This window comes from Artemia sp. Qi Xiang Cuo, chromosome 18 (assembly GCF_049724085.1).
Source record: "Artemia sp. Qi Xiang Cuo chromosome 18, ASM4972408v1, whole genome shotgun sequence".
Lineage (NCBI taxonomy): Eukaryota > Metazoa > Arthropoda > Branchiopoda > Anostraca > Artemiidae > Artemia > Artemia sp. Qi Xiang Cuo.
In genome coordinates this window covers 25,925,209-25,953,006 of record NC_142811.1, presented here as the reverse complement: position 1 = coordinate 25,953,006, position 27,798 = coordinate 25,925,209, and the positions used below count along the sequence as shown (strand labels likewise).

The 27,798-nt window shown below is 36.9% G+C and overlaps 1 protein-coding gene across 4 annotated transcripts in view; it reads right to left on the bottom strand.

Annotated features, from left to right (window-relative positions):
• Positions 1-3,648: 3,648 nt before the first annotated feature.
• sky (GTPase-activating protein skywalker) overlaps positions 3,649-27,798 on the bottom strand; it is a 151,624-nt gene continuing 127,474 nt past the window's right edge. For all 4 annotated transcript variants that reach the window (XM_089104691.1, XM_089104688.1, XM_089104690.1 and 1 more), the window contains 3 exons: positions 22,702-22,860; positions 18,363-18,586; positions 3,649-8,627 (listed from right to left, as the gene is read on the bottom strand). In XM_089104691.1, the coding sequence (XP_088960817.1) occupies positions 8,477-8,627; positions 18,363-18,586; positions 22,702-22,860 (534 nt within the window). In that variant the 3' untranslated portion in view covers positions 3,649-8,476. The remainder of the gene's footprint in view (positions 8,628-18,362; positions 18,587-22,701; positions 22,861-27,798) is intronic.

The following is a 27,798-nucleotide window of genomic DNA, read 5'->3' as shown; positions in this document are numbered from 1 at the left end:
ATTCAGTCCTTGAAAGAAGATCTGGACGTTGCAAGTTTTCCAATATTCCAATACTGCCATAATATCGTCTGCTCCAGTAGTGTCTTTTTTTCTGTTGAGGGCTCGGTTTTCACCGCAAAGTGGAATCAGCTTGGAGATAAGAAGTTTGAGAAACTTTTGTTGTTGAAAGTAAACTTCCAACTTTGATAATAAATTTTACTCATAAACCGTACGCTCTAAGAAAAAATATATTGTAGCTAGAGTGATTTATATTTTAGATACATATTTTGTAATTAAATACAAATTACTTAACTGGCAATAGATTTCCAATTACTAATTAATTACTTTATGGTATGAGTAATTTGTAATTAACTACATTTTAAAAGTATTTCCCACAACACTGATGTTGACCTAACTTATTTTAAAAGTCCAGATTAACATGTTGTGCACAGTAAGTGTTTATTGCCAAAATACCGAAAAAACGTGACATGGTAACCAAAGTGAATAACATAATTGGGGGTGACACCCTCTTTTGGCATACGAAGTGCGAAAAAATGCTGCATTTTATATTATTCTATCCGTCATTTTAAACATTCTACTGAGGGATATCCTCAGACTACGCTTAGCTTTCCAAAAATACATTTTTAATTTTTCATTTTTGTGATTTATATGTAATATACATTTTTTTGTCAAATATATATATATATAACACATATCGATATTGTATATATTTAATATACAAAATACTATACTGGCTTCTTACAGATAACAACCTGGATAGGGTACGTGAGCAAAAAAGTACTGCATTTTTTTTCTATTGGTCATTTTAAAAATTCTATTGAGGGATACTCTCAGACTAGCTTAGCTTGTCAAAAATATATTTTCAATATTTCGTTTTATGATTTATATCATTAGTGCATTACAACTTTGCAATATTTTTGTGTTTGAATCTGAATTACGAAGCTCTTGCTAATATACAAGTCTTTTTTTGTCAAGACCCAACTCTTTTCTAGACGTTTCCCTTTCAAATATGTAGTTAGTTGAGCGCCTATGCGTTCGTCACCTTGACAAATTGATGAACACGCCTTAATACAAGGGATGAAAGCGCCTCAGAATGTGGCGAGTCAACTCAACTGAAGATCTTCATTGACGCCATATAAAACAATTTTTTTATAGGTGCCAATCGGTCACTGGCGATGACACAGCCTGTCCACAAGCCAGATTCTGGATCATCAGCCAATTGAATTTCGAGTTCCCCTGCATAAAGTGAACAGACCTATTTGATATCATGTCTTTTGCAAAACTTATATAGAGCTGAATATATTATATAATATATCCTTATATAGTAAACTTATTTAAACTTGTTATTATAATAAAACATATAAAGATATAGTATATATCCAGCTGGAATGAGTCTCACGTCCTCGATACAGACAACCAATTATTGGTTTCTTATTTTAAAAATACTATTTCCTGTTGAAAAATTTAAAATTTAATCAAATGAACTAACATTTGACATCAACTATACCCAGAATACAAAAATCAAAGGTTTATTAACAATATGTGAATTTTTGAAATTGAGGTTCTGATCAATGTGCCGTGGTGGCGGCCATTAGTCTTAGGGGGAAGGTGTTGGGTACCATGGCCCTAATTATCATATAAATTTCTTTTTCATAAACTTAATTTTATTCCCTCTTTAAATTCATTGCTTCACCCCTGGCCCAAGCTATTGACTAAATATTTGTTACGGTGCATGTGTCCGCAAATTGTCTAATGTCGATATTCACCGGTGAATGTCGGAAATACCTTTTTTTCTAGTTGGATTTAGTTACCGTTGCCAGTCAATTTTTTCAATTTAACTCAAGGTTTGATGATGGGAGGTTAGGTTAGATTAGGTTTGGTTGGACGAGGTTAGGTCTGTTTAGGTTAGCTTAAGTTAGGTTTTTTAACCCATTTCTGATATTTATAACCGAATTTAACCTAATCTAACTTAACCTAACCTAATCTAAACTAGCATAATCTAACCTAACCTAACTTTTACCATCATAGGTTGCATGAGACTGAAAAAGCTGACTTGAAAAGCTAATTGAATCGAAGCATAGAAAAAGAAATTTTGAACTTTCACCGGAACATTCATATTAAATATGAATTACATGGAAATATATATAAATATATAAAAAAAATCTCATTGAATATGAAAGCTCAATTTACATAGCAGCAGCGGCCGCAGGAATATATTTCAAGAGAAGAGGTTCTTAATTCGTCAAAACAGAAAAAACAGCCAAATAGTGGCAATTATAATAAATTATAAGGCAATGAGAGAAATTAAAAGCTTTTATAGTTTTTACGCGCAATCTTGCCCGCTGGGGAGCAAATATTTTTACTTCAGTAGTAAATGCCCTTTCAACATTATTTAACGATAAAAAAATTCTTTTGTTCTTTCTCGCCAACGAAGCTAAAACATACGTTTTCCCTTTTTTTCAATTTTATTATCTGTTTTGTTTTTGATAATTAAACGGACTTTACCAATAGTACTAATGTTTCAACTATTCTGCATGAAAATAACATAAAAGGCTATAACTTCTTCTTTTTTAGGGATTGACCTGATTGCCAAGCTAAGCACGGTTAGACAAGTTAAGAAATATACTTAATATTTCTAGAATTCTGATGAAAGAAGTTGTTTCTGATTCAAATCTAAGTAAACAAATTAAATAAATAAAATAAAAAAAATGCGGAGAGTGGGCATCAACCCTACTAAAATTTCGCCATTCTTACAATTTTCCAACAATTCTACACAGTTTTCAAGCAAACTGCTTAGTTTTGGCCTTTTATTGAATTTGGAGCCCTTGAAATAAACTCTGGAAATATGCCAGTTCTTGAAATTTACAAATACCAAAAAGTGGCCTGAAAGGAAGTTTTTGAGCCAATTTATGGTTGATTAAGCTGGCCTTCAAAATCAAGCGGAAATCCTCAAATTATACCACTGAACATCTTTCAACATCTACCACTTAATAATCAAGCAGGCAAGCATTCTTAAAAACAATACCGTAGAATGCAGCTACCAGTTATCTTAAATTAAACATTTAAATTGTCACGTTCCTTAACTAATTTTTTTTTTCTACAAACTGACACAACTTCCCAAAATTATGTGGAGTTAACTCCCCTCTACAACCACAACAGTTCACCCTGTTGCAGTGATAAAGCAGTTCTCTTTCTAATCTCCTCCACAGACTCCTCCTCTTGATTCGGTAGAAACTTCTGAGTACAAAAGGGAGGTAAACCCAGAAAAAAGTTACGCGTTCTTCTGGGCTGGTAGAAACGACTCTTAAACTCTAGAAAAAAAAAAATACTTTGTGCCTCTTACTTCATTAAGATATATGCCTCAAATTTCAAACCTATTCATAAAAAATGCTATGGTACCACATTCTTTTCTTTGGATGTTTCGGTTGCGGATAAGTTTCTCTGTCGGATTTCCCCTTCAGATATCAGGAGTGGAATGCAAACCCACTGCCTAACCCTCCTCCTTTACACAGGCTCGGGACTGTCGTAGTGAAACATATGTAGGACCAGGCGGAGTTGCAGTACACCTCCGAGATGACTGGAGACTTTTCGTGAATGCCCTAGGTGCCTCTGGAGAAGCAAGAGGAACTAAGGTAAGGTCTAAGGTACCACATAACATAGCTTTAATGAATATAAACCATCTTTACAACGAAGCAAATATACAACAAAACGAGACTAGACACAACAATAAATAAGCAAAAAAAAAAACCTTCAGTTTGATATAACTAAAAACGATAACGTTAAATCTCATCTTAGTTTCAGATCTAGATTAAATGCAATTATATTCACAGAAAATTTAGCTTCTCTAGAACCACACAGATATACGCACTAGCATACATTTATAATATACCTTTATTAATAAATCATTTTCTTTCAAAAGTAAGTTATTAGGACATACAGCTTAAGAAAATAATGTTGACTGTCCTTAGTTTTACAGGAACTGACGTATAGAATTACCACATATGTTTCTTTTTCTGCTCTAGGTGTTTTCACAAACGGACGAGTCTATAAGTTTGAAAGTTCCAAAAAAGAAAACATTTTTTTCATGGAAAGTATTTTTTTTTCCTGTTTTAGGTGAATTTTAGATTAATATGAGAAGTTTTCGGCATAGAAATAGTGAATGGATAGAGTCAAACCCGTGGAAATTAATCATATTTGAAAATGTTTTTTTCATTTGGGTGAAATTAGGGAGATCACCATTGAACTCGATACTGCTTTAGCATGCCAGGTGCTCTTGGGCGGATACCAATCTATACCCTGAAATCCCAATATTTTCCGTAGAAACGATAGTGTAAGCTATGCTTTTGACTTTGCGCCTGGGGCGAACCCCGTCAAGTTTCCAAAATAAGTGAAATGCCCCATAGCGAAATCTTATGAACCACCTAAAAGTTTGCGTTTGCAAGTGCCTAATCTGTCTGAATCCTCCACATAATTAAATACATTTTGATTTAGCTTTATCGAGCAAAACTTAATGTAAGAACTAACTAATTATCTAAATAGCTAATATTTGACGGTTGAACAGGAATTCAGCCTTGACTTTGTCATACTTATCAAAATTCCTATATTTAAAAGTTTCGGGAGGGGCCAGGGGAGGGCGGTGAAGATGATGGCTTGTATTCTGCCGCCGTTATCTGGAACACAAGTTACCGACTATGCGAGGAGAGTTCTGGAAAATATTCCATTTTTACGTATTTACGGAAGTTCAGCAAATCACATGATTAAAGTACCCCTGCCCCCCAAACGTATTTTTGAGATTTGAAATTTTTCAAAAGGCTTAAATAGGCGGTCGAACTACTCGTAATCTAAACTCTTTATTACCAGTCAAAGCCTACATTTATTATAATAAGAACTTGAAGGAACAAGGGGGGCTGGTAACTTCCCAAACTGTCTTGGCCTTTATACAACTTTAGCAGCGATATATAAATTATTTTTAATATTAAGTTTGAATTTTGCATTGAAACATGCGTCATGAGTGGCTCCTATCCCAGGAAGAATATAAATGGCGTTAAAAATGTCGCTCTGTCTGCATAATAAGGGGAAAAAGAAAATAAACGGTAAGCTAATTTTTATATATTTCTGTATCACATTGTTTGCTGAATTGATTGATGATCATTTGCTTATGAAAATTAACTAAAAAAGACCTGAAATCCCAGATTTCCAAAAGGATATTTTAATAAATCCCCGTAATGCTTATCATACCACATTGTCAACAATTCTTCTTTTCCAGCTTTTTTTTCAATTTATTTAACATTTATTGCTACAGCCTTGGGGTAAAACATATTTTTACCTTATAATAACTTCAAAAAAAAAAAAAAAAAAAAAAAAAAAAAAAAATAATACTATTTTCAAATTTCCGTATACTTAACATTGTTTTATTCGTCAGATATTGCAAGGATGAGGTAAAACCTAGTTTCAGTATAAGAAACATATTGAAATATGAATTAAACATATCGATATTGTATATATTCAATATAAAAATGCAGTCTGGCTTCTTACAGACAAAGATTTAGAGGACACATGCAGCGAGAAAAAGCACTGCATTTTGTATTGTCCTATCCGTCATTTTAAAAATTTTACTTAAGGATAGGGGTTGAGGGTTGGATCAAATGATCTAAATCTTAATAATTCTCTAAACGTTCTGCTAAGTGATAATAACGTTTTATACAAAGTGAAAAGGCATATCGGAGACATTATTGATTTTAACGAAGAGCAAGATTAAGATTTTGAAGGTGTTCGCGAAAGCAGATTTTTAAGGATAAAAATAAGAAAATTTATTGAAAATTGCTGCATGTACCTCAATAACGTGGCTTCCTTATGGTATTAATTTTAATTTTTTTTCAAATGTTTATTCAAAACACCGAGCGGTCATAGACTAAAACCGAATTTCCATGTTAAAATTTTCACAATTTTCGGGGGGGGGGGAATCTCTGGGAAAACCTTGTTCTTAGGGAGTTCTCCCGCCATTCTCAACTATGTGCACGCAAGCATATGAGGATAATCTTTTATTTTGCACCCAAAATGTTTCCGTGATAAGAGGGGAACTATCGACCCGTCAGCGCCCGTTTTGCACGCTTAGTCTAAATATATTATTCCAATTAATAATGGCATACCAAACTTTATTTCGTGAGCTAGAGTATGTATCACCACAGTGTTTTTCCATTCATTGCCGAGCCCCCTGCCTTTTATGAAGCCAACATGCCTCTGAAAAGGCATCTGCAAACCAGATTATTTTTGGAAAAAGTATAAGGCAGCTTTATCTTATTGGTATCCCGATTAAACTTCTTTTTAATTCAATGATAACTAAAAGAAAAACATCCTATTAAACAATGAATCACTATCTGCTTGACAAAACTTATCTGGAGACTTTTTCAATAATCATGCCAAAGAAAAACGATAGGAAAACACAGTAACAGAAAACAACACACTATCGTTGAGAACAATTACATACATAACGTAGGAATTAAAAGTAATAACAGCTGCTAAATATAGCCATGAAACTGACGCAAAGGAGAAAAACAGCGACCAATTTCAAACTTCATCAAGCAAAAAAAAAAAAAAAAAATATAAGCGAGTGAACTTAGGTAAAAAGAAAGCTAACTAAATTTCAAACGTGGATGCAAAAAATAGTTCAGAAAGATATATATAATAAAAGGAAACAATTATCCAATCAAATAAAGAAAGCAACCAGTAATCACAACATCACCACAAATAAATCTTAGGAATTTTTTTCCTTTTCTTGAATCCTTTTTCTCAAAAATTCACATGGTATTTCAATATTGTCCTACAAGGAGACAGTTGAAAATTTCACTTAGGCGATATTACAATTTTATTATCGCATTTATCTGGAATCAGCCTAATCAGGCATCAATTTCAGAAATAAATAATACGATCAATATTCTTTCGAAGCATCACATCAATTCATCAATTGTCATGGTAAAAGGTTAAGGTACAAATGCTAAAATATGCCTCAAAACTTGGGTCAGAATACCTTTTCAGTATGTATCACCTTTTCAGTATATATTTAGAATAGGACACATATGCCACGGTCTGAAATAGTCCATTGTTTATTAGAACAATCTTTTTCTAAAACTGTTTTCTAAAAATACTGTCCCTTGGTATGTGACGACCACCCCTTTCCTACCCCTCCTTTTCGTTTAACCTCACTAATATGGTACCACTAGGGGAAGAGGTAAAAACCAAAAAGATATATTGTAGCATGTTAAAAAGCGACATTACCTGGTGACAGGTTATTGAGAGGTTCGCAAGCTAGACACTTCAATGCCTGGCCTTGATACCATGGAAACCTTATATTACTAGACCCTTAATGTCACTGAACTCGATACTTTAATGCTTAAGTTTAGGTGTACATAGATAGAAATAATTGGTAAGCGGCTATCGAAATTAGCAATGCGAGGGTCGAAAGTAGCAACCCAATCGCAAGAATCGGTTCCCCTTCCAGACATATTGGTCTAATTAGGGTGTAAAATAAAAGAACACCTTAACGTATTTTGTATACAATTTTACAAACCGAAATGCCTTCTCAGAAAGTATTGCAGCTACATGTACCTTTTGTTACTGAAATATTTCACTTAAAAGGTTTCATATATGGAATTTGAAAGTTTCACAGATGGCATTGCGCTTTCCAATCGGAAGAATGGAAACGTTGAGGAAAAGATAGAACGCAAGTATACAGCCGTGTTAACATTTGCCATTTTCAGGTAAAGCTGGCCAAAAGACTTTTGAACCTATTCCAAATTAATGCATGCCTTAACGGAGTGGTACCAATATCTTTCTGTTGATACAAGCCTGATTCGTTGCTCGGTTCGACATAACTCGACCAACTTTGCCTGAAAAAGCAAAGTGAAAACGCAGCCTAACACAGAAACTAATATTATTTGGAGTCTTGTAATATAAAGTCTTCATTATCAAGTTGTTCTTAATATAGATTTATCGTCCAAAACAAAATGCATTTTTTCTATTTTTGAGTAGATTTTCTAGGTATTGTTACCTGCTCAGTTGCGTTGATCTAGTACGTCAACGGAATCGATATATCTTTGCTTTTAGGCTTGTACAAAGCAGAATGTGTACCACTTTCTTTTTACTGATTTAAAAATGAAAAATCTGTTCTTCAAAAAGTTGTGTTTTAACTTTGTACGGCATACCTGCTAAAATTTCAGCTATTTGCCTAACACACATTTTTCGCCTGGGATATCGTCAAAAACTTAAACACAAAGTCAGGGTCGTATCCAGGATTTTTTTCGGGGGAGGGAGGGGGGTACAAAAAACTTTAAAAAACCGGATCAAAATTTGTTTATATTCATTTTTTGATACCTTTTTACGAGTTCGACAAAAATTACGGGGGGGGGGTCAAACACCCTAGCCCTTCCTGGATACGGCCTTGTAAAACGGGAATGCACGATAGAAGAAAATACAAATTTTATGGGGTCTCGCAGCCTACAAAACCGATGACTTCGATTACTTGAATTTCAAAATCCTTAGTTGGACATAAAGGTCGATTGTTGAAGGTCAAGCACGTGTCCGTGTTTCCAAAACGTAGATCTGCATCAATGTAAATAGCTTGGCCATTTCTATAATAAAAGATAACAAATAAGGAGGGTTAAACTTATAGCGGTGATTAAGTGAAAAGCCACTTAATCTGTCTCGCTTCATAACATGAACAATAAAATTAGGACATCTTGTAACTGTTAGGTAGTTAATTGAAAACTGTTACTACAATCTGCAACCATCATGTCATTCCATGTCATTGTCATTTCATGTCATTTCATGTCATTCATGTCATTGTCATAACATGAACAAAATTAGGACATCTTGTAACTGTTAGGTAGTTAATTGAAAACTGTTACTACAATCTGCAACCATCATGTCATTCCGGTGAAACAATACTTGTAAAAATATCTCAAACTGCTCTCTTAATTTTTGTCTAATAAAGAATAGTAGATAATATAGAAGGATAATGCTATACCCTGCAGGACAATTGTCTCAAATTTTCTCTAACATTTAATATTTTCAAACTAAAACTATCATCTAAGCCAATAGCTTCATAACCAATCTTAAGTAATATTGGGATTACGTGTGCTCAAATTTGAACGAAATAGCTATAGTAACAAGTTGCTGATCTATTACCGGGACAAAGGATTGTCAAACGGGACGAGGGTTCAAATCCTAGAGCCGCCAACCTTAGGTCCTGGCTTGGGATGGGGGTCAGGGGTGTATCACTCAAGGCACCTGGTGAGTGAAGGGCAATTGGCCTTTAAGGCCTGAGTCTCGATCCAGCAAGGTCCGCCCCGCCACACACAGATTAATTACTGCCTGATCTACAGGAACGAGTCATATTTCGTCTTCAAATGCTCAAATCCCCTATATCTTAAAATGAATCTTTCAAGATGTATATGAAAGCTGACTTATGGAACAATGAAACGTGAAAACAGATCTGTACCTATTCTTACAGAAGAAATACACCTCAAGAAAGGAGTCAGGCAAGGATCAGCAATTAGCCCGGTTTTATTTAATGCGGCAATTTACAGCGCTACTAAGCATATCCATGGTAGCTACTTTCTTGATGGTGTAGATTTGAGTTTCATATCGTATAGGGATGCCCTCCTTCTATTAAGTTTTTCGCTGTCACTTTTAAAAGAAAATCTTGAGCTGCCGGTTAATCTTTACAAAGATATTGGCCTCCGTGTTAATATCTCTAAGACAGAATTTGTAGTATTTAACAGTACAGATAGCACGAGAACTCTTCTTTCGGTTTGCGATGGCCCTGCTGTCGCTCCATCAGAGGCAATTAAGTATCTCGGAATTCAGTACGGATCTGACATTAGAATGTTACACGGCCTGGTTTCGTCCTCGGCATATCGAGGCATGCGCACCAGGTACGCAAAAGCGTTAGCTCTGAAAAATACTGTGAGCAAAATGATTCTGGCGAGATTTTTTAACGCAGTGGTACAGCCGCATTTTCTTTACATTTCCCCTTTATTTGATCTGCTTACACAGTCCAAAAAACGACTACTTCGTACTAAATACTTCAAGCTTGCAAAATATCTGTTAGGAATCGTGCCCTGGACGTCCAATACCTCCTAATGCCGAAAGTTCGGAATTATTGATCCTACCGTAAAATGCGAAGAAACTGAAAGCCATGCTAGCGCCAAAACCGTGACGCACCTGTATTTCTCTCCGCTGACACGGCTTATGCATGATTTTGCCTAAATTTTGTGTGTGTAATGTAGTTGTGTGAAGTGTTCTCCTTTTTGTTGTTGTTGATTATTTACTCCGCTACCTTTCTTTCGTTCTGTAATGGGCATAAATAAAATATTATTATTATTATTTATGTGTATACTATTCATTTTAAGCCCAAAAATTATTTCCAGCACAAGGTACTTGGAAATACATCAGTTCCGACCATCAAGTATATCCTGGATAAGTGTCGGGAAGAAGCACAAATTCTCAGAGAAGAACGGCAAACTTTTGTGACACATGTCAAGGGCACAGAAACAAATATATCCAGTTGATTTAGCAATGGAGAAAAACCCTATTGAATGCGTATAAAAAAAAATCCGTCATTGTCTTTTCCCTTCTTCTCCCCGGTTTATCTTTTTTAATTTTTGAACTTTCTGTACCAATCAGAATAATTGCTTGACCCAAGTAATTCTATGGCCAAAATAACCTGAAGCACCTTGTAGACCGTCGGTCATTCTATAAGTACTAATTTATTTGTAGTTCAAAGTTTTGTTATGAGGCATCAATAAGCTTCCAAAAACTGGAAGATACTAGTATCTGAATCAGCAATCAAATGTTTAAACCTCATTCCATACATAGGTTTTGAGTTAGAAGCACCATATATGTTTATCAGTCTTGCTGTATGAACAGACGCAGACCCAGGGCCGGAAAAAGGGCGATTGGAACGACTGGGTCCCGTGTTTGATAGGGATCCGCACCGCCATCAAAATAAACAATTGATTTTCGAAATCGTGAAATGTTCTTAACAATTCCAGTAAGCGTTGCTTCTGGAGAGAGATCATTTTCCAGGCTATAACCAATGAAAAAAAATTAATAAAATAAAAAAAATAAATAAAAATAAAAAACCAATGTAATATCAGCAATACACGTAAATCAGGATAGACTTAATAGTTAAGTGATTATGTTGACTGAAAGCGAAGACACAAGGAAAATAGATTTCAAAATCGTTTGTAGAAGAAGTGTTTGCAGAACAAAAATTTAGAAATACGTAGATTCATGTGCCCATATTCAGTGATGTAAATTTCAAAAGGCATTTTCAGCAGCTTTATAATATCTTGGGGACACAAATGTAAATTAACGTTAGCACAAAATGAGTGCAAAAAAGAACAAAAGAAGAAGTTCAAAATGAACAACCTGGACAATCAAATGAGACAAGATCGAGAGAAGGACCTGAGAAATATAAATGTATGGGTGATAATGAACAACCTGGACCATCAAAAGTGACAATACTAATCCAAGCAGCTAAGACAAAAGACACTGAAAAATGTACGAAGTAATGATAAACGAAAATAAGGATCAAAGAGATAAGTAGTTAAAATATTAGCGAAACCGGCAATTAGAACAAGTAAGAAACAAAATTGAAGAATATAAAAAATACGGAGTTAAAAGATAAGTGGCAGCGAGAATCACAACGACTCAAAAACAAAAGAGAAGAATAAAAAAATATGCGGTTACAAGACATGCGACAATGAGGATCAAAACGAATCAAAATGAAAACGAAAAACAGAGAAATGTGAGGATAAAAGATATACGACCGTGAAAAGAAAGAAGTATACAGTTAGAAAATAATCAGCAGCAAGAATTACAAGCAACAGTAGGAATCGGAAATTGCCAAAGATGAAAGTGATGAACAAAGAACTGTAGGGTTAGCAGACATACTAAAGCATGTATCAAGAGTGTCAAAAATGACAGAGAATACCAAAGAACTGTGCTGTTAAAAGGACAAAGAGAATCAGAACGAGTCAAAAAAGAAAGTGCAGAAGAAAAAGGGTACTTCTGTCCATAATCGTACACACTCGAGAACAAGCCGGTTTTATCTGTCTGTATTAAGAAAAACTTAGCTCACGCTCAGTGAAAAACAAGTGATGGGTGACGGGGGAAAGTATTTGAATAGCGTGAAGTTAGAAAACAATTCTTACTTCATATAATGCAGAGTGATTGTAGCTAACTCATTGTGCATGCAGACGCGCTACCCTTTACCCCTCCCCCCCTAATGTGCAAAACTATAGCCCAAATTTGTTTCTAAAGTATTATATTTTCATTATATTTTGGTATATTTCATTAGAATTGACCTAAATTCACTTCTCAAGTGTGTATCATTATGTACACAAGTACCGAAAAAAATATTATGTAAAAAATACAACAGCGCCATCACAATCTTCGATGCCAACAAATTGTGGCATAAAACCCAGTAAAAACCTACAAAAATGCCATAAACTACACAAGTGTTATTAATTCATTGGAAACCCTTCAACTCTGTATGTATTCACTGTGGAGTCCTTCATTATCCCACAGGAAAAGTAGCCAACAAAGATGATATACCGTGGGGCTGCTGCCTGCTTGGTCGAATTGCATTCCTGCATCAACAATTTCGAAATGAATTTGTTTGACCAGTTATAGGACATCACTTGCTCTCTAAAGAGTTCCACAAACAATACGAAACTGGAACTCATGTTTTGCTTTAGCGTTTATAATAATTGCAATGATCGAAACAAAAATAGTCGTAATGTTTTCAGCTTCAAAATAGCTGGACAAATTTACGACAAAATCAATCTAGCGGCACAGCCATCATATACTCCTGAAGATGATTTTGGACCATATTCATATGGTCAAATGTACTTTTTAGGCCCAAATGAGGATGTTAAAGAACACATTTCACGTCTTCTAAATTATTAGATCAGTCGTAACCCAAAACATCTCTAGGAAGAAATATTGTGAGACACAAACAGCTATGCTAAAGGTTAAATGAAAATGCAATATATATATATATATGAATGAATGAATGAATTTTATTAATAACCTGTCTTACAATAAACAGAAAAAGACAGAGCAGAAACTAGAAAAGAAAGAAAAAGCAAAAACTGGCAAGAAAAACAAATACAAACAGAAAGAACTACATAATAACACAACTATTTTAGAAGGTGGGCCCACTCGTGATCCAGAAGCTCTAGTTTTTTCACGTAATTCTGAATTACCTCCTCCAAGGCACTCAGAGACTCAACAATTCCATATTTCGCAACAATATGGCGGTTTGTAACAAAAGGCGGCACTTGAAGAAGATATCGAGCATACTTGAAAAATACCGACCTTATGTCTTTCTTGTTTCGTGCACTCAGAAGTTTCCAAAAAGGAGACAGGTAACAGACATGAGGCAAAGCTACTGCATTATAAAGACGAGCCAAATATTTACGGCTTGAATTGCGACGGCTAGTGATAACACCCGCACAGGCAATGCGCACTTTTTTAGAAAGGTGTTCAATAAGCAAAGACTGGGTCTCTCGAAGATTACGACCAATCGGGAGGCCAAGGTACGTAATGTGACTAGACGGTGTTACGGTAATCCCACCAAGCCTGACTGTAGCATTATCTTCAGGGCAATTAAAAAACAAAACATCAGACTTTTCTACATTAAACGGCAAACCAATATCAACATAACTTTTTTGCCGACGCGAAAAATTATTTTCTAATGAAGAAAGCAACCAAGACAGATTTAAAAGATAATCTGCAAAACCCAGAAGTGACAAGTCAATATGCTTGCAAATATAACTCGGAGAGATAACCTGTTGTGCATCATTAACACTGTTATTATACAAAGTAGGAGACGCTATAGCCCCTTGCTTAATTCCCTTATGTACGGATATCTCCCCACTAAGCTCACCATCTTGCAAACGAACACGAAGCTTGAGGTTCCTATACATATCACATAGTGATCTTACAATAGAAGAACGCACGCCTCGCTTACACAGCTCAACCAAAATCTGGGCATGAATCCCAGAGTCAAAAGCTCTCCTGACATCATACTGACCTAAGATCAAAGTTTCTCGCGAGATATGAGCACCAAGTAATATGTTAGCAAGAATATAAAGTACATGGGTGCACCCGAGGCCTTTTCGAAAACCAAACTGGTGTGGAGGCATCTCACACTTATCATAAATCTCATCAAACAAAACAATCTCGAATAGTTTACAAAATTCTGAAGATACCGTTACTGGCCGATACGAAGAAGGCTGTTTGGCTGGCTTCCCCCTCTTTAATATCGGTATAACCATACCCAGACTAAAGCAACTCGGGACTATCCCTTGTGTCAAAATCATCTGAAACAGAAGGGCAATGTGATGGTAAAGAACATAACCTCCTAAAGAAATATGTAGAGCCCAAATACTATCGCAGCCTTTTGAGTATACCCTTTTCAGCTTCTTAACGGCCTGGCAAATTGTGACCGGTGACACTGAGAAATCTTCGAAGGTGTCGGTAAGCATAGAAACCAGCTCATTCTTGTAATTAGACTGCAGAACTGGATCAGGCGCTTTGAACTCGGACTCAAACTAAGCACTCCACTGATTAGCAGAAATATTAGACATAGGCTTGGCTTCTTCAGGCTTAGACCGAAGCGACCAAATAAGGTTCGGATTCTTACTAAGCTTTTGCACAAAATTTCTTTGAGGGTTGCACGGTGGGCATCTAACGCTTTATTGAACTTTCGTTTAGTATGGATTCGAATCTCGTTCACTATTCCACTTCGTGGCTTCCCGCTATCATGCCAAACTTTCAGCCATAGCTTCGCCGACGCACAAGCCGCCGCTTGCTCCGGATTTCTAGACCACCGTTTCACCTGTGATCTATTACGGATACGCTTCACAGGAACTGCTACACTCTCCGCGATACTCAGAGCATGCGATATTTCTGCACAGTAAATGTTTATCTGCAGACGTATTTCACTTTCATTGCAATACGAGTTTGCATTTCTTTGCAGCAGATGGAAGGGAACTTTTATTTTACTCAGGATATCCCCAGAAGTAGCCGCAAAGAGATCATTCGACACTTGTTTCCAGTCACTGTATACTCTCCATTGGGATTTGCACGGACCCGACAACTTTGGACAGTCCAGTGTTATTGACAATGACAAAGGCAAATGGTCAGAGTATGAACCATCAGCTGCAACTTTTACTTCTTCACTCACCGGGAAGTTCGCTAACACATGGTCAAGATTTGAGACGGTGTTGGCAACACTGATAAATGTGTAAGCTTTGTCCTTATCAGCGACATTTAACTGATCATGAAGGGAACCTATAACGATTTGAGTCCTTTCAGATTCGGTATTAAGTAGGTCACAATTGAAGTCCCCTATTAATAGAACTTTTGTATTCCCAGGAATTTGAGCCTTCTCGAAACGGCTTAACTGGGTACATGAACCCGTGAACTTGCTGTCCGAGAGGAAAGATTTATAATTAGTAGGAAGATAGACGTTTATTATCAAAGTATAGCAAACTTTAACAGGGAGGAAGTGTTTAATTAATGCTAAAAGTTCAACCTAAAGAGACTTTCTCACCAAAGTGCCTAAACCACCAGATGGCCGACCGCGGGATTTCACACGTTCAGCTGGTCGAATAAAACACTGGAGTGAACTTGAGAACTTGAGCAGGTTAGTATTGTCTTCGGGAAGCAGGTGCTCTTGCATAAAAATTACTTCATTTGTAAAGCTCAAAGTAACAAACAGAACTGTTTTCTCAAGTGCTTTCCCATTTATATTCCAAGACATAATACTACATATTTTGGGAGCGTGATCCATCTTTGGGAGCAAGTATTTTCTTTTATAAGGACAGGCATAATAATAACATGTGTGCCTAGTCGAATTGCAATTCAGGCACCGAGTAGGATTTTGACAAGGGTTCTCAGGGGAGCTTGTGTGGCCAGTTTCTCCACAGCGGCTACAAGTTTCAGCTTTCTTATAGTCCGCCGCTATGTGCCCCATATGACGACACCGATAACACCTTCGAGGCAAAAAGCAGAATACTACTAGACGGAATAGTTCGAAACCAATTTTAATCGGGTTCGTTAAGGCAGCGGACAAAGCACTTTTAGAGGGGTAATACATTTTAAACGCTTGCAAATTGCCACACTTGATTGCTTTTTCACAGTCTTTTGACAGATTTTTCAGAAGATCCTCCGTCACGTTGCTGGGGAGACGTTTCACTATACTGATGAACTGGGAATTAACAAGTCGATTGTCAATTTTATGGCTAATTTTGAGGGCAGACGAGACTTTTTCTGCGGCCTGCTTCGAAGAGACTGACAGTTGCCATTCCTTATTTCTCCACCTGAGCACTGCATCCGCTAATGTTGTATCACCCGGTGCGAAGCTTGTTACAAAGTCCTTACGCTTTCCTGGATCGTCTAACTCAGGAGGCATATTCTTCAGACAACCGAGAATAGCTGTTTTCCACATTTGGCGTTTTAGATACTGACGAGGAGGCTGTATGCTGATTCTTGGAATCAGCAATAATTTTCAAACCATTGGTCAGAGTATCTAACTTGCGGAAAAACTGTTGCAGCTCACTGTCTATTTTTCTCGTCATTTCGTTCACTTTGGTAGTAATACAGACTGCAATTTCGTCACCACAAGTGAGAACAGACTCCGGTTCGAGAATAATGAAAGTTAGAAGCTGTTTACCGTCTTTGGCTCAGCACCATCTGGCTTGTCAGGAATCCTACAGGTTATTTCAGTCTATTGCGCATTCGCGCAATCGCTCTTCATATCTAAGTTCAGCCTCATAGTAAGTCCAAAGCAGTGTTTTTGCTTCTATAAAAATAGCATGATCGAAAAACTCTATTCCTTTGTTAACGAACATATCAGTCTTAATACCCTTTGTCATGCATCTAGATACAAAGTTTATAGCTGGATTCAATACCAGCACAGTTTTCATTTCATTAATCCGTATTAAGTCCAAAATACATTCACCAATTTCTTTGATAATTAATAATATCGAATTCTAGGCAGATATTTAAGGGTTGAACTATATATTCAATATTTTTCTGGTGGTTACCTTGCGAGAAAAGTAAGTGAAGCGTTGAAGGCTGTCTACCTTGTCCCCGCAATTTAAGGGGCGAGCCCAGCGGGTACCACGGCTCTTGCTAACAACTCTCCACCCCCCCCCCCCCTCTGCTCACTTTTCTTTCCCCACCTCAATTGTAGCGTAAATGCCTCTAAATATCAGATGTCCTATTTATTTAAAATCTCACACTGCTTGATGGCTAACCTCCAATATTATCAGTGAAAAAATTTCAAATTCATACGACTTTTACAAAATATAAATAAATGTCCAGAAACTAGGTTAGTAGATTAAGCAAAGGTTTTATTATAGGTCAGGAACTATAATCCTTTGACAAATATTGCGAAATCCAATAGCTTCACTGGGATTATAATTCACTGAAAAAGCTTACTGGTTTGATAATGTTAATAAAATATCCAATTTATGACAGATACATTCACTTTGAACTCTGAATCAATATATATATATATATATATATGTATATATATATATATATATATATATATATGCTGGATTTGAATTTTGCTTAAAAATTTAATAAATAGAGGGGCCTGACAAAAAAGTTCCAATTGGGCCCCGCACCTAGTCGATCCGGCCCTCCCGCAGACCACATACCTAAAAAAGTTTCATCGTATTTATATTATGGCATCTTACCGTATTGTAGAGTGGTTTTCGACATGCCATTCTTTGGTATACAAAACTTACTATCATTTTCCATCCAGCCACATAACTTAAAACTGAAACTGCGCCATTCTATATTTTTCTTTTATTTATTAATAACAGCATTTGAGCCCACCAAGAAAACTATTCGGGTTGGTAAATACGATCGTATCTTAGTTTTGAAGAATTAATTCTCACCATATTGATTTACGTAAAGTAATTGTTAGAGTCCACTCTTTATTTTTCTTTTTTTTTACAACGGAAGAAATTTTCTCCTTAAAAAGGTTTTCATACAATGCCAATAACTTTTTTTTAATGTTTGCATAACTACCCAAAGAGCCTGAAACATATCGCTAGAAAAACACTATCCCTAGTGCAGTCTGCTTGCCTTTCGAAGCCTGGCCCTCTCATAAAGACAAAATTTATGGTGAGTTCATTTCATTCAAAGTTTCCCATTATAAACTATCCCAGTAAAAAGTAAGGATTTTCCCATTCCGTTTAGTTGAAAACATTACATTACTTACCATTGCTGTATTTTAAAAAGTTGAGGGAGTCATAAGAAAAAAAAAATCTTACCCCCCACCAATAACAAGCATATGATTGTCAGCAGCCATGAAGAGGCCAGTGCCCTTAGAATCATTGCTAGTGCTCCCTTCAATCCCCACCCAAGGGTATTTATTCATTTCTGGCATCAGAGTAAATACAAATGTTTCACCAGTTCCAAAATATCCTTGCTTGCTCCCAAATGCAGCTTTTTCATTTCGCTTCCTCCATGGAGATGAACAGTAAGCTCCAAAGACCTGGAAAAAGGAGCATTCATTTAGTTTTGCATAAGACAGAAGGATACTTTTTAAGAATGAAAAGACTTAAACTTATTTACGCGTGTGTATCATAAAAGAGCCTGGAAATTTCTTCAAGATGGCCAAAGATTATGCTCCTAGAAAACTTTGAGGCTATAAGAAATGTACAGAAACATTTTGAAATTTCCCGAGAGATGCCCAAATAAGAGCTTCAAATAGGAGGGGATAGAAGTGCTTATTAGAGGTTCAGGGGGCTTAAAGCTGCACAGATTATTACTAGCTTTCATAATGCTAGGTAGAGAAAAAGACAGAAAACCGCTCTACAATACCAAATACAAAAAAAGGAAAAACAACAAAAATACATATTTTCGCTTTTTTTGGTGCAAAATTACACCAAAGAAGGAAAAACCATTATATGACATTAAAGAGCAAGAGAAGTGTTTTCAAGCTTATAGATCGGCCAGTATGAAGGAATTTTGGAAGTATTTACGTGGGTCACGTGACCAATCAAAAATGATCCCGGAAGCTAATTTTTGGCTGACTTATTTTGAAGACCTGGAGAATCATAGAAACTCAGCTGGCCAGGCACCCATCTACCCGCAAGTGTATACTGAGCCAATAGATGCAGTGGTCAGTGAATTTCCCCTCCAAGAGCATTCTTACCAGCTAATTCAGGAAATATCAGAGAGTGAGCTGAAACAATCCATCAAGAGCCACCGTGGAGGATCTTCGCCGCATATTGATGGAATTCCGTCAACAATGTATAAGAAATTGATCGGTCTCCTGTTGCCAGTTCTATTAACTTTGTATAATACAGTCCTGGTTTCAACTGGTTGGCCAGCAGCATCGAATATGTCGGTTATGATGCCTTTATTTAAAAAAGGTGACCGGATGAAGCATGGTAACCATCACTCTATTAGTCTAGTACCAACAATTGGTAAATTTTTGGAAAAGGTTTTAGATGGTAGATTAGGGCTGTGGCTAGAAAAAGAAAATATTGTCAGTGAGACACAAGGAGGATGCCGAAAGGATTTTTCAACTACAGATTGTGTATTTACACTCCAGGCACTTATTGAAAAATATTGCAGGGGAAATGGTAGGCTTTTTGTCGCGTTTTTGGACTTTGAAAAGGTATTTGATAGTATTGATAGACCTATTTTATTCTGTTACCATAGTGAGATATGCCTACCCAGGTTTTTTACTATGCTATTAATGCACATTTATGGGATAATTTTATCTGTGGTCTTTATTGTTAAAAATGTGTGTCCAGGCCATTCAGAACATTCAAAGGAGTTCGCCAAGGATTTGTGTTGTTACCAAAGCTTTTTAGTCTGTATATCAATGATTTTACAGAGTTCCTTGAAATGAGATGGGCCCCAGTTGTATCACTAGCGAATACCCTATTTTCTTTTTTGCTGTTCGTTGACGACACAACTTTAGTAGCCAAATCAGCCGAGGCACTCCAAAATCTTCTGAATTTAACTGAATCTTACCTAGAATCGAATAAGTTGAAGCTGAACGCATCTAAGACAGAGATTGTCATCTTCCAAAGTAGGAAGCCCAATGGACCTCAGGAGTATTCCTTTACTTATAAAGATGAGGCAATAACAGTGACCCCAACGTATAAATATCTGGTATTCGTGGTCGCAGCAAATTGGAATTGGACCGAGCACATTAAATTGATGATTTCACGTGGTAAGGCACCTGCTTGTGCTCTACTTCGACAAAAACATGTCATGGGAATAAAAAATATGAAGATGCACAAGTACCTTTTTATGACTTAAATCCTACCTGTTGCCCATTATGGATGTGAATTATGGGGAACTACTACGGTAAAACAACTGGAATCTCTGCAGTTTATGTATTTTAAAAGAGTTATAGGCCTCCAAAATAATTTTAGTAGTTTGGTCCTAAGGCAGGGACGTACGCAGGGGGGGGGGCCTCCGGGCCCGCCCCCCCCCCCCCGAAATCTCACGATTTTTTTCATTTTCCCATAATTTTCTGATTTTCTCACAGAAAAATGGGTTTGAAGGATTTGGCCCCCCCCCCCGAAACAAATTGGGCACCCCCCCCCGAAACAAATTCCTGCGTACGTGCCTGTCCTAAAGGGTGATTTGGGTTTGCAGGATCTACGTCATATGAGGACTATACCAATGATTAAGTTTTGGTTACAGGTTACGCGCGAGTTTTACCATAAAGGCATGGCCAAACGAGGTTAAAGCCCTGTTGGATAATACTAGTTTATCATGGGAATAGAATGAGGGGCAGGGTCCTATCGGTAAACCTGAAAATTTCCTCGGTAAGTTTACATCGCGCCTTCGGGACCAAGAGATTCAGGTTTGGCTAACGGGTCTGGAAAAGTCTAGTAGCCTGCATTTTATAGACAAATTAAAATGTGTATGGGGAGGAGTTTTATTTGAAGCTGAACCTACCGTGGAGAACCCTTAAGTATTGGTTGCAGGCGCGGGCAAATTGCATGCCACTGCCTAAAGGATACTGGGAGTCTTATGATGAGGATGGCTCGGTAAGTAGGCGTGCCTGTCCCCTCTGTGGGGAGTTTGGGGATGGGATAGACCATTTTCTGAGTAGATGCCAAAGTTTAGCAAATTTTAGGGTTAAATTTTTTCATGGGGATGTACCGCTGCTCCCGGGTGTTTTGGGGACTACTTCGAGGGACCTAGTTATTGCCTTAGATTGTTTTATAGAGAATAGTCTGATGGTGCGGAAAGAAGCTGTAGTTTAAATTTGTTGAGTGTTATTGTTTTTTCCTTACTGTTTTTTGTTTATTTGTTTTTGTGTATATGGCCACTGGTTTTTAAATACACGCATGTATGTATGTATTACTGTTTTTTTTTTTCTTTATTGTGGAAAGTATTATGGGAAAAAACTTAATATTTTTATGTACTTGCTTATGTCTTTGAATATTAACCACGGAATATGCGATTTTTTTTTTTTTTTTTTTTTTAATATGGAGTTAGCCAAATTGAACTCTTAAAAACACACTAGTTGCCATTTTAGTCAATGGATAGGCTTCATTTTGGGGGACATCCCTCGTTATTGGACAGTTTCATTGTAAATATGCAAAGGTAAGAGTCCACTGAGCATTTTGACCCTATTAAAAGACAAGGAAACTAAGGATTAAACAATACGCTGTGTGAACGACTCCGACTGCTCCTCGCTATCCTGGATCAACAAAAATAGCAAGAATTTTGATATCATTCTGCCTCAACACAAACGCAATATGGACAGTAATTTACCATGGAGCCACGACAGTTCAAGCTGCAAGTACAATACCGTCATCAAAGCATAAGTACATATGAACAATAGCGAAAATTTTGTTCAAAAATGACACACATCATAGCGCGCTGACTGGGAAGTTCCCAGTACGCAACAGCAATAGCTTCAGTTGCTTCTTGACGTTAATTAAAAAAACTTTTTACACAAATTAAGTTTTTCAAAGAAAAGTAAAGAAATCCATTAAACAAAAATGAGCAAAAATAAAATCATAGGCAGCGCTGTTGCGCTGCCTATGATTCAGTCAGATCACAGTATATGTAATGCGTTAAACATTTGTCATTGCGTGTACGAGAAGAGGTGGAGTCATGAACAGAGGTCTAGACTGATAGGTGTCAAAAATCTTTAATGGAGAGTATAGGACTTTTCACTACTGTTCATATATACTTATACTGTGACCGCCATTTGCCACAATCATGGCTAGTGAAGAAACCGTTCAAAATGTTCGATTTAACTTTGATATATTTCTAATAGAAACAAAGGACCAAAGCTATTTCATGTAACACAGCACCTTTGAATTCGAATGCTCCCATCAAAAAGTCTAGGCAGCCAGTAAAAATTTATTGCCCCCCCCCCCTTCCTTCCTATTGGGTACTGACAACACTATCTTCTGAGATTATTTTATGGCATCATTTCTAAGAATTTTTAGCCTCGAGGAAGCCTTGAATAAAGAACAGACCTCAAGGGACCCATTTAAAAAATATATCTCTTTCATATTATATCATCGCAGTTCAAGCTGTTCAAGCTGGTTAATAAACACTTTTCTATATCTTACTGTTTGATAAAGCTATTTATAAGCCAATATTTCCGAGTTTCCTTACCTCACCCACAGAAGTCTTGATAATAATAACGGTTGGACTATGGTTTTCAACTTTAGTAAAAAGAGTTGTAAGACTGTAGCCATGCTCTTCTGATGTAAACAAAAGTGTAGGCTGATACACAGTTATCCTTATAGGGAGCCAAGACCACAGCGACCAAAACTAGAAGTAAAAAGAAAAACTAAAATAAACTTTTAAAACATTTTGGTAATATATCACCGCACCTTCCATCTTCACTTTTATTCTCTTAGTTCTTATTTTCTTCTATCTTTCCTATCTCTTTTCGCCATGGGCGCCCATAATCTGAATTCCAGGGAGGGAGCAAACTTCGTCTAATTGGCAATTTTAATGCTATATAATAGAAATCTCAGAACAAAAATATAAAAATAAGGCAACATCATTCAGCCAGGGGAGGGCCCCTACCCTCCCCCCTCCCCTTATGGACGCCCATGCTTTTTGCAATTTACTACAAATTGTCGCTTAATTTCCGAGAAATTTACGTTTTGGCTGTCTGTTTAATCTAGTCTCATAGAATATCTTTGTAACCTATTAGGATCAAACACGTACACAAGAAGGACTGACAGCCCCCCTCCACCAAATCCTATATTTTTCCAAATTTATTGATACTTCTTAAACAGTCTACGAATTCTATGTGTATTTTACTTTGACAAATGATACATAATGTATGTTTTTTATTTGTCCCACTCCCCCAAAAATTCCAGCACACGTGCCTAATTTGGATCATTTTCCTGACCCATTATCTATTTTAATAGCAGCATATAACTAAATTTTCGATATAATGAAGATGCCTAACATAATTTGTTGAAATACTTGTAAACTGTTAATAGAAAAAACTTGAAAAAAATGAAAAGAAAAACGATACTAGGGACTTCAAAAGGAAGCTAGTTATTCACTTTGTATAGGTTTTCTCCCTTTTAAACTCCTTGACGCGAAGCATTCCACCGCTCATAGTCTAGGCACAGGGGGTAGACCCCCCCCCTTCCCACCTCCCCATAAGCACTGTTTCTCACAGTTATATCTGAACATACTATAGAATTATGGAAAACTACAAGAATTATGATTTTCGAGAGGTCAAGTTCTTCCCCCTCCCTCAGTAAGCAACTGTTTCAAATAATTTCAACCTGAAATCTTGTCACATTGATTCTGTGCTGAGCTACATACTAGAGACGTGAGTAGAAATTCGCGAAAAGTACCACTTCAACGCATAGGGAACGCATGCTTAACCTTTTTTTTTACTGAAAAAAAGTAAAACTACTATAGTCGACTCTTACAGGCTACTTTGTGATATAAATTCATTTGATATCTTGTTCAAAGCTACACAGCAGCAATACGTATATTATAATGCCAATGACGTTAGTTACGATTTTACTGACTATCGTAAAGAAAGTTCACTTTCACCATTTTAATTTATAGTCATTTATTTATTTATTTTTTTAAATAAGAAAACAAAAAATAAAAGGCTCATAAAAAAAGAAAGTCGAAAAACAGTATTTGTGAAAGCAGAAATTATCGTAACTCGAATTTGATAATAAAATTTTACAGTATAACGTTAGCAGCTACATGACTATATTCACATAAATCTGACAATTAAGTTTATTTTCAGGGACGTCACTATTGGATGAGGGCCATGGCCAATCCCAGAAGTTTAAAAGAATACATAAAATGTGTATTAAAAAACGAAAAATAAATTCCTTTAAATCGGTATTTTCTTTGATTTTACTCCCTAGCACAGGAACATTCTTAGCATAGGATTGCCAAAATCTACACTTTTCTTCCATAGCATAGGAAAAATGATGCGATTTCTGCATTGGACTTTAAAAAAACACCGGCCAAAACTAAATACGGCCAAAAAATAGTAGCTTAGATATTTCGTCTGTATATTATTCGGCGGCCGTAATAAATAAAAGATAAAAACAAAATTCAAAGAAAATTTAAGACAAATGTTTAATTCTCAACTAGTCTATCTTTATAAATTCCCAGTCGGGAAGTTATTCCACGAAGTAAATGACTCTACAGTCCCGGTGAAAAATTTAAAATACTTCGTTGAATTTAAATACTATGGGTGATATTAAGAAGATTATGTTGAAATTAATGTCAAACTAGGGCAGCGGGGCCACAGCCCATTGAAGCATCGCAGCGACTGTGACCTAGAGATCATAGTTGCAGAGGAACATAAGTGACAATATCTGTCGGATTGGATTCAAACCATCCAATACCAAACCATGCATCCTCGGTGTTACCGTTGTATTTGACTTCCTATAGGCCTTCTCATATATGTCGATGACAAGATTTTAGCCTCCCACAAACATTGTAAATACAACAAACGGCAATTCAGTTTTGTTTAAAAATGGGACACGGAAGGACTAACGACACATAGGTAATAGGATGGAGGTAGAGCTAAGAAATTCTCTCCCTCGGTATATCCTAAACTTTTCGATGGAAAAGATAGAAGCTTGCATTACTGTATATGTTTATACTGTGCTCACAGAGTCTCGATCGAGTACTGATACCAGGGACCACCGCTCACCCGTCTGGTAATTAGACCCGACGGAGATTTTTGAAACCCAGTCAGCCCCCTTCAAAAGGTGCAGGTCATGAAAAGATAAAACTATGGGAATATCTTTTATTTTTCAAATAAGCTTTGTTGGGATCTAACGTCCTTTCTGGTTGTTAAGCTTATTACAAGAATATACGGCAACCCATCCCTTCCTCCTGACCCAATAGCATTAAACGTCGCTTCTGACTGAGTTTGACTGAATTCCGATCAATTTTTCAGACCGATGTAATGATCACAAAGGATTTGGGGCGCCCTTCCTCCTCCCCAAAGTCCTCGGCTCCAAAAGCGTAGAAATATCAAATTAAATGTTATTTTCGATAGATTTGGCTGAGATCCAACAAAGTCTTTTGGTTATTGCTCTGGCGACATGAATTGTTAGACCTTCTTTCACTCCCCCAAAGAGCCTGGTTCCGGCCGAGGTCCCTAAGAACATAGCTTAGAAAATATCTCTTAGACCCTGCAAAGGCTCACTAAAATACGACAATATCTTCTGATAAATATCCTGACGATAAGAATCTAATGTCGCACCCTCCCATAGGCTATATAAGGCACAAGCTCTAAGAGGGCAATACTACGACACTGGCTCTTACTTCCCACCCAGTTTGGTTAGGACCCGACATCCTGTTCTGGTAGATTGTATGATAACAAGAATTTATAGACCCTTCTGTCTGAATACTCCGAAATGTGAGTGAAAGCCCCAAAGACACAACTTGAAAAATCACTTTTGATTCCGGCTCCCTTGAAAAGGTCAGATTCGGCCCTGATCCCACACAAAAAAAAACATTACTAAGACATTAGTTCTAACCGGCCCACAAGATTAATTGAGAGCAGGCGAGGCGTACAGATAAAAGTCGCGATGACGAGAATTTAGACCTCCCCCATGAAGGTCAAAATAGGTACAGAACATCGAAAGATACAGCTAAGGCGCTTAATCTTAGTTCTACCTAAAGTTTGTTGAGATCAGTTACTCCCTCTTTAACCCAATGGCAACAATATAAGGCTCCATAACCCTTTGCGTACCCCCACGGAAGGCAATTTGGGTCTGAAATTCCTAAAGAACCTGACCAGAAAACTAGGTCTTACTTCCCACAAGTTTGGGGTCAGACCCAAGCTTTTTCTGTGTTCTGTCTAAATGCACAACACACTTTTTAGGTGCTAGCCCTGCTAAATTCAATTGAGATCATATGGCCCTTTCTTATGGATGCGGATGACAAAAATATAGCCTTTCCCTACCCGACACACTGTATAATGTACAGTATCGCAACTTTGTTTAAAAATTGGGAAACAGCAGGACTAGCGCACACACTCTACTCCCTTCTCACAAAGTATTTTGAGACCCAACCATACTTTCTGTCAAATTTCCCAACGACCAGTAATTTGGGGAGCCCCCTACCCTTCCTCCCACAAGAGGTGGACTCGCACTGTGGGCCAAAAGATCCAACTTCAGGCTAAAAGACCCAACTAGGAAACTTATTCTTACTTCCTACAAGGTTTGAGTGAGATACGATAATCCCTTTGACTAGACGTCCTGAAGAGAAGAATTAGGACCCGCCCACCATAGGGCTCAGATAAGATATTGACTTCAATATGCACAACTGGACACATACTTTTTCAATATGCACAACTGGACACATACTTTTACTTTTTACCAAATTACGTCGAGATCCAATAATCCCTTACATTAAATATTCTGACGACAAAAATGGAGGTACTTTCACTTTAACCCCCTTTTCATCTACCACAGAGGTCAGGTCGAGTTTTTATCCCCAATTCACATGACTATAAGACAAGCTCTTACTTCCTATCAATTTTTGTTAATCCCATCCAATCCCATCTGGTATATGACCTGATAACAAGAATTGAGAGATTGCCATCTCCTCCTCCGCAAATTATATTGTGTCTGGACACCCACAGAGCTCAACACTACCGTCGATTCTACTTCCCATCAAGTCAGACTGAGATCTAACAGTTCCTTCTAGTTTATGAGTAAACATGACTTCGAACTGCCACCATCAATTGGATCACAGCTGGACTTGTTTCACCCTCCTTGATACAATTTTAGAATTTCAATCAACACGGAAAATACCATAAAAATTGAAACAAATCAAAAATTCTGATATCCAGAATGACGTTCCAGAATCATTTCTTAGAATTCCAGAAGAGATACAAGAATCTCCAACCTTATGTGCCTTAGAGATAATTTTGCGTTCTGCATAAATCTGATATTCAGTGATCCATAAGAAAATGTTTAAGCTAGTACAATTTCATTTTGCTTCCTCTTTATACTATTTAAAAATGGTTATAATTTTTATGGAGTATTCATAGAATTTTGCAAGCCACGGGAAAACTTTTCTTATCGATTTCACAATCCCCATGCTCAGCATGGCATGCTGTGTGAACGATAATTTCCATTTCTTACCGTTACCGAGCTACACGCCACTGACTACATAAAAAAGAAGAAGAAGAAAGTGTTGGTCCGCAACACAATTAAGCAGTAAAACCGAACACCTTGAAACTGGCAA